The 9,517-nt window shown below is 36.7% G+C and overlaps 3 protein-coding genes across 3 annotated transcripts; 1 reads left to right on the forward strand and 2 right to left on the reverse strand.

Annotated features, from left to right (window-relative positions):
• Positions 1-118: 118 nt before the first annotated feature.
• LOC149612767 (isobutyryl-CoA dehydrogenase, mitochondrial-like) lies at positions 119-4,141 on the forward strand. Its single transcript, XM_089858271.1, has 8 exons — positions 119-248; positions 1,406-1,506; positions 1,562-1,731; positions 1,800-1,909; positions 1,975-2,325; positions 2,400-2,497; positions 2,572-2,827; positions 3,802-4,141. Exons 1-8 carry the CDS (start codon positions 146-148, stop codon positions 3,855-3,857), a joined length of 1,245 nt encoding a protein of 414 aa, XP_089714397.1. The 5' UTR covers positions 119-145; the 3' UTR covers positions 3,858-4,141.
• LOC149612768 (CUE domain-containing protein 2-like) lies at positions 3,883-7,782 on the reverse strand. The gene is made up of 5 exons (XM_089858273.1): positions 7,681-7,782; positions 6,975-7,428; positions 6,545-6,894; positions 5,669-5,729; positions 3,883-5,558 (listed from the first exon to the last, which is right to left on the reverse strand). The coding sequence occupies exons 2-5, from the start codon at positions 7,416-7,418 to the stop codon at positions 5,412-5,414; spliced, it is 1,002 nt and encodes a 333-aa protein (XP_089714399.1). The 5' UTR covers positions 7,419-7,428; positions 7,681-7,782; the 3' UTR covers positions 3,883-5,411.
• A 349-nt stretch (positions 7,783-8,131) lies between these two features.
• LOC149612769 (transmembrane emp24 domain-containing protein bai-like) lies at positions 8,132-9,325 on the reverse strand. Its single transcript, XM_089858274.1, has 2 exons — positions 8,802-9,325; positions 8,132-8,736 (listed from the first exon to the last, which is right to left on the reverse strand). The coding sequence occupies exons 1-2, from the start codon at positions 9,123-9,125 to the stop codon at positions 8,440-8,442; spliced, it is 621 nt and encodes a 206-aa protein (XP_089714400.1). The 5' UTR covers positions 9,126-9,325; the 3' UTR covers positions 8,132-8,439.
• Positions 9,326-9,517: the final 192 nt, after the last annotated feature.

A 9,517-nucleotide genomic window follows, 5' to 3' on the forward strand; every position in this document is an offset into this window, starting at 1 on the left:
CTTCATATTATTAAGCCTTGGTTAATTAATTAATTAATTAAAATTATCTAATTCCTACATCGTAACATCTCTATTGGTTAACGGAATTTAACCTTTGACCTATACTTTCTTTCTAAGCAGCACAGCCAAGGCCCAAAAATCAAACATGCACTTTTCAATTAAACTAATTCCCGCATTTAAACTAACTAGATTAAGTTTATTTCCTAGAAAGAAGATTTTAATTAAAAATATATCTACGTGTTTAAATCGTAAGTTGACTTCAATTTTCCGCTAGAAAAACTTTCACAAAAATTGTCAATAAATCGATTCCTATGATCACGTGACCCTACAGCGAATGACGATAAATTTAGGGTCTCCAAACTCCAAAGTTGGGCCTTTTTCCCGCATTAATATGAATTAATAAACGAAATTAAACATAATTAGAGAGTAATTAAGGCAGCGAAATACGATATGGTTAAAAAATTACGTGATTCACGCGTCTCTTTTAATTTAAAGTCGAATAATTAAACAAAAACCTAACTGTAATAACTGTCATAGCTAAGCCTTGGTTGGCCGTTTTAGTAAAACCAGACAGAACTCCGTTACCATTACTAGGAAATTAATTTAAAAATTAATATATATTATATTAATTGCTATTAAATGTCAGTTAATTAATTTAAGGAGCTTAATTAAAATGGAGTTGCCAAAATTAAGCCAAATTTACGTCTTCGTGGCGTCGGCAATTATCTTAGTGCCTTACACTCATTCAACGGAATACTTCCGCGAGAAATTGCATGGGCAAGTCGGGGCCGGCAATTATTCCTATTATAATCTAAACCAAGAAGGGAACGTCATCATATTCTTAGAAAGCGTTCACGGAGACGCCGATTTATACGTATCGGACAAAACAAAGCGTCCAACCTTTGAACTGGACCAGCATGACTTGCAATCGGTCACTTGCGGTTTAGATATGGTTAAAGTCTTACATTTATCGGGTCGGCCCTTAACAATCGCCGTTTACGGTCACCCGTCATGGCGCGTCTCTTTATACACCTTAGAAGTTTTCGTCTACGAAATATTAAATAAGGAAGAATTCCTAGCTTTGAATGGGGAAAGTGACAATACAAACACCGGACATTCAAAGGCACCCTCGCGTCCACCCATCAAAACGCGCGGAGGAACTGCTGGACACAAAAACGAATTTGAAAGAGAGGAATCCATCATATGGACCATATTAGCGGGACTTTTGAAAATATTAATAGAAATATTGTCTAGTTAGCGAATTATTGCTTATTGGCAATTTTTGTAACGGTTTTGAAAGAAACTATAATTAAAAATTATCTTTGTACATTGCAATTAATTGACGTCAGCCTTTGTAATTAATTAATTTCGCTGCCCCCATAAAAATAAACACTGACCCTTACAGCTTCCTTGGGTTTAAATGATGAACAGCAACAAATTCAAAAGATGGCGCAAACCTTTGCTGAAAAGGAGATGTACCCACAAATGGCGGAATGGGATGAAAAAGCGCGTCATGACGTTTAAAATGATAATTTACGTCACTAACAAAGATTAATTGCAGGAATATTTTCCAATTGAAACGTTGAAGAAGTTGGGGCAATTAGGTTTGGGGGCAATTTGCGTCAAGGAGGAGAGTGGAGGGGCGGGGATGAGCAGACTGGACGCGTCCATCATCTTTGAGGCTTTGTCCAAGGGGTGTGTCAGTACCACCGCCTACGTCAGCATACACAAGTATATACACCAGTATTTCCTGACATATCCCTATCAACTTGAATGACCTTTATGACCCACCACCCCAGCATGTGCGCATGGATGATTGGCGAATTCGCGTCCGACCAACAGAAACAAAGATGGATACCGTCCCTATCAACCATGGACAAACTGGCTTCCTATTGCCTAACTGAACCAGGTGACCCCAGCTTCAACAACCACCGTGTGTCACGATGGACGCGTCCTAATAATTGCCATTCTCAGGTAGTGGCTCGGACGCGGCTTCCTTGTCTACAACAGCCAAGAAAGACGGGTCCGATTACGTCCTCAATGGGAGTAAAGCCTTCATTAGTGGGGCCGGGGACACGGATGTATATTTGGTCATGTGTCGAACGGGGGGAGCGGGAGCCAAAGGGATTAGTTGCTTGGCCATCGAGAAGGGCACCCCTGGACTCAGTTTTGGTAAGAAAGAGAAGAAGTTGGGTTGGAACAGCCAACCGACTAGGGCCGTCATCATGGAAGACTGTCGCGTACCAGAAACGAATCTGATTGGCAAAGAGGGACAAGGATTTAACATCGCCATGAAAGGACTCAATGGCGGTCGCTTAAATATAGGTTTGTTCCATCATGACCTTGCGTAGGTTATTCAAGGTCATGATGACCTCCGACTCTTTAATACCGTTTCTTAGCTTCGTGTTCGTTGGGGGCCGCTCAAGCCGCTATTGAATTGGCCACGGAACACCTGAAAGTCCGCAAACAATTTGGCAAATCCTTGGCCGAATTTCAAGTAATTGTGATTAAGGGTTCGGGATATGTCTTACAAATCCGAGATAACCCCAAATTCTATTATTATTAAATCAGAATAATCAGTTCAAATTATCGCAAATGGCGACGAACGTGGTGACGTCACGGTTACTGGTGAGAGCCGCGGCGCGAGCTTTAGAAAATAATTCCCCCGAAACTGTCTCTCTGTGCTCAATGGCCAAACTGCACGCCACTCAAGCCTGTTTCGACGTCATCAACAACGCCTTGCAAATGTTCGGAGGTTACGGATATCTCAAGGATTATCCCATACAACAATATCTCCGCGATACCCGAGTCCATCTCATTCTCGAAGGTAACTCTTTAACCTCCTTCAAAAATAGACAAAAATTGCCATAGTTCAATTCAATTCACTTCAGTTCAATTAGTTTTATATTGAAATGAACTATGGTAATTTCGGTTTGATTTAATATTGAAAAATAGACTAAAATTGCTGCAGTTCAATTCACTTCAGTTCAATTGGTTTTAAATTGAAATGAACTATGGTAATTTCGGTATGGTTTAACCTTGAAAAATAGACTAAAATTGTCGTAGTTCAATTCGGTTCAGTTCAATCGGTTTTAAATTGAAATGAACTATGGTAATTTCGGTATGGGTTAACCTTGAAAAATAGACTAAATTGCTGTAGTTCAATTCACTTCAGTTCAATCGGTTTTAAATTGAAATGAATTGTGGTAATTTCGGTATGGTTTAACCTTGAAAAATAGACTAAAATTGCCGGAATTCAATTCAATTGGTTTTAAATTGAAATGAACTATGGTAATTTCGGTATGATTTAACCTTGAAAAATAGACTAAAATTGCCGTAGTTCAATTCACTTCAGTTCAATTAGTTTTAAATTGAAATGAACTATGGTAATTTCGGTATGATTTAACCTTGAAAAATAGACTAAAATTGCTGTAGTTCAATTCACTTCAGTTCAATCGGATTTAAATTGAAATGAACTATGGTAATTTCAGTATGGTTTAACCTTGAAAAATAGACCAAAATTGCCACAGTTCAATCGGTTTTAAATTGAAATGAACTATGGTAATTTCGGTATAGTTTAACCTTGAAAAATAGACCAAAATTGCAATAGTTCAATTCAGTACAGTTCAATCGGTTTTAAATTGAAATGATCGAACTATGGTAAGTTCGGTATGGTTTAACCTTGAAAAATTGACTAAAATTGCTGTAATTCAGTTCGGTTCAGTTCAATTGGTTTTAATTGAATTGAACTAAGGTGATTTCTTTGTGCTTTGACATCGTTTTTTTTTAAATGTATTTCAGGTACAAACGAAATAATGCAGCTAATTATTGCCAGAGATATCTTAGGATCTGACTGATAACAATCAAGTGCCAAAAAATGAATTCATAGTTAAAGGCAGGATTTAATTTGTCGTAGGAAAATTACATTTAAATCCACACCACAAGAAAAAAAACAAACAAAATATACCATTGTTTACCTTAATAGTTCTTCTTCTTGTTGTTTGTTGTTGTTGTTTATGTTTGGTTGTGTATTGTTTACAATGCAAATATATTTTTGTTTACCTTTATATTTTGGTCGCAAAGTTTATATTTTTTTTTGTATTTTTTGTTTGCAACAAAATAAAATTTAAATCCAAAATTTTGTGGACTTTGAATTTTCATTCTCGTTAATTAAGATGAAAATTAATGTTAATGAAGATAATTAAATGAAAAATAAGTGAGATTTCTGAACTAAAAATGATAATGGGAATTGGGGAAAGTCTCTTTTGCAATTCAGTGGCAAAATAGTATAAATATGCAATTTGTTGCAGTTTGGAGGGGGGGATAAAATATTGTACTTTTGTTGCAGTTGGGGGATAAAATACTGTAATTTTGTTGCAGTTGGGGGACAAAATATTGTACTTTTGTTGCAGTTTGGGGGCAAAATATAGTAATTTTGTTGCAGTTGGGGGCAAAATATAGTAATTTTGTTGCAGTTGGGGGCAAAATATACACTTTAGTTGTAGTTTGGGGGTAAAATATGCAATTTTGTTGCTGTGGGGAGGCAAAATATACACTTTAGTTGTAGTTTGGGGGTAAAATATGCAATTTTGTTGCAGTTGGGGAGCCAAAATATGCAATTTTGTTGCAGTTGGGGGGAGCAAAATATTGTAATTTTGTTGCAGTTGGGAGGGGGGCAAAATATGCAATTCTGTTGCAGTTTGGGGCAAAATATAGTAATTTTGTTGCAGTTGGGGGCAAAATACGCAATTTTGTTGTAGTTGTGGGACAAAATATGCAATTTTGTTTCAGTTTGGGGGCAAAATAGGCAACTATTGCAGTTTGGGCGGTGGGGGGGGGAGGAAATCAGAGCCTCTTATTTTAAAGGTCTAGTGAAACTATTTAAAAAATTTTATAAGAAAGCACTTTGGGATCATATTTTTTAAGCCCGGCACTTTTTTATCGTCATCAAATCTAATTAACTAAACTAATTAATTAATTAAAAACTAAAAAATAAAAATAATTATCTAATAAACAAAAATAAAACTTAGCTATAGTAAATATATATAAACAAGATTATCCTCCCATTCTGAACTACGTATTATTTTTTCCTCTCTCTCATTTGAGCCTAATTAATTACTAAAAAAACGCCATTAAATTAATTATATTCTTATAATTCTAATTAATGATAATACCTTAATGGTAGAAAAAATGTTAATTAACTTCCTTTCGTTAATTAACTTAATTATTTTGAGGTATGGGGAAGGGTGGGGGGGGGGGGTTCCAAACAAAGATGATACCTTAATGGCAAATAATTAATTAAGTATTAATTAATTAATTAATGAGCTCAAGTTTACGCGTATTTATAATTGTGGGGCTTTTTTTCTTTAAAAAATGAACTTAATTAATGTTTTAATTAAGTTTGTTAATAATTAGTGTGGGCGCGGATATTGTCTTTGCAGTTTGAGCTGCTGTGTTTTGTCAGACGAGTTGGGGTCATCAAATTTGACCTCAGAGTACCGCTCACCTTTCACGCTAACTATTTTGTTGTCACGGTAACGAATTAGTTTCTTTGGTTCCTTTTGTTTTTTAATCCGAGCGGCGGCCCAAAAATAATTACTCAATTAGGCCCAAATTAAATATCAGAAACTTAAGCAGACGACGCGTCAATTGTAAACCAATAACTTACAGGTTTCGGAGCCACAGGCCTGTGTTCTCTGACGTCATCATCTTGATCTATGTAAGCGTATCTAAACAAACAAACAAATAAATAAATAAATAAACAAATAAATCGAAATTGGTTGTTTGTTTAGAGACGCAGAGCAGGGGGGGGGAATTTGGAGGTAGAGTTCAATTCAGTTCAGTTCAATTGGTTTTAAATTGAACTATGGTCCTTTTGGTACAATCTTGCAGCTGGGACCAATTTTTAAATTCAAGAAGTGGGAGTTACTAGTCCTTGGGACCAGTTTAATAATGGTGATTGTAAAGGAATTTGGAGTCAGTTCAATTGGTTTTAAATAGAACTATCTTGAACTATGGTAATTTTGGTACAATCTTGCAGCTTATTAATTGCCAGGATCAGTTTTTTAAATTAATGGGAGTTACTGGTCCTTGGGACCAGTTTAATAATGGTGTTAGATAAGTGGCAATAAGTCGCAAGATGACTTGGTCCAATTAGCTAGCTGAACTTTGAACTTTGATTGTGTAGGAATTTGGGGTCAGTTCTATTCAATTCAATTCAATTGGTTTTAAATAAAACTATCTTGAAATGAATTATGGTAATTTTGGTCCAATCTTGGAACTTATTAACTGCCGGGACCAGTTTTTAATTTTATGGGAGGTACTGGTCCTTGGGACCAGTTTAATAATGGTGATTGTATAGGAATTTGGAGTCAATTCAATTCAATTTGTTTTAAATATAACTATCTTGAAATGAATTATGGTAATTTTGGTCCAATCTTGGAGCTTATTAAATGCTGGGACCAGTTTTTTTAATTTATGGGAGCTACTGGTCCTTGCGACCAGTTTAATAATAAGGGTAGGACCAGTTTCCTATTGGACTTACTTGTTGAGAATCTGTTCTCGGAGTTGTTTGTCCTGTTGTAAAAAGTCCTCTTCCAAGTCATTATTGGATGAACTGTTGCTGGTGGTCCTATTCCTGTAAGACCTGGCCACGCCCCTTTGTTGCTCAGCCAATAAGAGCTCCCCTTTGTGCAACAAGAGCAACTGAGCGGCTTTTTGGCAATCCCCTGCAGCAATTGCCAATGCCCTTTGCAACTCCTCGAGGGACAAGTGAGGGAACATCTCCCCCAAGAGTTCCAAACCCCCTGATGGTGTTTCAAGCGCCAATTTTGGGGGGTGTTGCTGCTGCTCTTTCATTGATTGCACTCTTAGTTGTTGTGTTGAATCTGGATTCTGAATCAACAGAAGTGGACCCCAATTCAATTCAAATCCCTCGGAGGGAACTGGGAAGAATAAAGCTAAGCTTGACCTACTCGTTCATCGTCAGATTGGGAACTAGAAGATCTACTTCTTGCTCTTTTGCTACCGGCAACATTGCGCTGATTGAGAATCAAGGGAGAGTCGCGGGTATCTTGAGTCTTGAAGAGAAGACTGGAAAAAGTTGGGGCTCCGTTTGCCTTAGACTTTTTGTCCAACGATGAGCTTAACGTTAACATCCATTGAGTGACTGCCTGACAGTTTATGGTGGCGAAAGAAGGGATATACGCGGCCATCATCTCCGAGAATTGGTCCACGTCAAAGAGATCTTCGCCCCCTCCGTCGATAAATAGAGATTCAACTATTCCCACTACGTAACTCAGGACAATCTCGTCTATGACACTGAGAGCGTCTTGCCCAGTATGTTGTTTAATGAATTTGGCCAATTCGCTTTTTACCACTGTCTCGGTTTGCCCCAAAGCGGGGCCATTTACACTCATTTTTAGTTTTCTGATTTAATTAAAGAATTTAAAAACGACGACGCTATTTTTAGTTTTTAATACGCACTTAAATATCCTAAGCCTTTGCAAGTCAAAACATTGAATTTGAAAGGAAAACAATAGTGCCAAGGCTTAGCAAAAAAACGCGACATTTATATTTATATTACTCGCCTCAAACTTAACGTTAACATTTTATAAATTATACATTCCCCTTAACTAATAATTAGGCTTAATTAATATAAATTAAATTGATTAAACTTACCTTTTTTTGATTAGAGTTTCTATCCCTCGACGAACTCAGTTTTTTTCCTGAATCCTGAAAAGCGCGCAAGAATGGCGTAACACTACTAGCACTGGAAGCCATCAATCTAACCCGGTTCTTTATTGATGATAAAACTAAACCGCACTGCAAAATACTCATACGCTATTTAACCTGGGTTTTTTTCTTTGTTTTTCTTTTTGGTGCAATCAGTGCGGTTAACAGAATCAGCACAACAAACCTGCTCTTTCCCCGGGTCGAAAAAATAGTCTAAAAAGTCGAAAAATAGTCGAAAAAGTTGAAAAATTGTCTAAAAAGTCGAAAAATAGTCTAAAAAGTCGAAAAAATAGTCTAAAAAGTCGAAAAATAGTCTAAAAAATCGAATACCAATTTTAATTCACCTAAAAAAATATTAAATTATGTCTAAATGGTAAGGAAATGAAGGAAATCTAAATTTAGAAACAGTTTTTCTTTTATTATTGACAATATTTTCATGAAAAAATTAACAAATAAATTAATTTTGTAGATAAACTTTATAGTTGCAAAATTAGAAGGAAAAATTAATTAAATTACCTTCAAAAGATGCAACTATGGAATTAAAATTAATATTAATATTTTTTTCTACATGAAAATATTTGATAGCAATTTTGAAGAAACCTAAAGAACACAAAGAATGAAATAAACCAAATTTTCTCTCTCTCCCCCCCTCCCCCTTTTTCGTTAATGAATTGTCCTTGTCCCTTTTAAAGTTAGGCACATTTTTTATTCAATAAGTTTCTTGGCTTTGAAGAAACGCCTCAAATAGAGAACTTGCCACGTAGCTAAGCCTAGAAGACAACACATGCTGAAAATACTTAGGTATAAGACCCTGGAATTGGTGGACTCGTTCGTGTCCCTCATTTCTTCCTCTCTTTTTCTCATATGAGCAAAATCAGCCACAATAGCTTGAGATAAATCCTCCAAACGATCCAATTCCACTTCCAAAGGCTTCAATTTACCAACTTCGGCAATCTGGTCGTAAGATTTTGCTTCTATCCCACGTTTCATGACTAACGTTACCTGATCAAGAAGTACCACCCCAACTGTAAAATGACTAAAGTTCTAATGGTAATTAAAGCACTTACCTCTTGCGGTAATCCTCGCTGTCCTTGGGGTAATTTAGAGACGAAACATATCTCGTAGACGTCATATTCGTCACTGTTGAAGGCAAACTTGCCCTTATCAACCCCCTCTCTGTTGACCAGAACATGTCCTTTAGTGTCAACCACAATAAGGTCAGTCTTTTGTCCAGGGGCGTCGGTCAGTTCGTACTCGCCAGTCACCACTTCACCCTTTCGCATCTCGTCTTTTAAGCATTTCTTGGTATTTGCCGGTAATTGAAACATTAAAGCTTCCAAATTAACAATTAACACGAACAGACACGCTAAGCCTAACGCCTTGCCACCCATATTACAGCGAAGAATGAAGACTTTTTAAAATAATTAATGGAAATTCCCGGCTTTATTCCGCGCTCTATGACTAATTTAAGTTAATTAAGTCTTTTAATCACGATTAAATTGAAGTAAATGAGTTTAAAGTTGGAGAAACTATGATCGACTATCCATAAGCGGTAAAGCTTACGTGTCGCGGGATTAGAATGGCGCCGCAAAATCGCGATCTCTGATTTGCGGAGTAACGCAGCTTCTTTTGACGTCAAATTTTCGGCGGCGTTGGCCAAAAGCTACGGCCAACTAGTTCATTCAACCGTCGACTATACACCATTGGAATTCGGGGTAGTTAAGTTCGCCGTGGCAAATTTCACAGTCCACCAAACGGCACGAGATTTGAATTTTTTGATGAC

The sequence above is a fragment of the Phalangium opilio genome, unplaced genomic scaffold (genome assembly GCF_054372755.1).
Source record: "Phalangium opilio isolate 3A_F unplaced genomic scaffold, DU_Popi_V2 ptg000232l_1, whole genome shotgun sequence".
NCBI lineage: Eukaryota > Metazoa > Arthropoda > Arachnida > Opiliones > Phalangiidae > Phalangium > Phalangium opilio.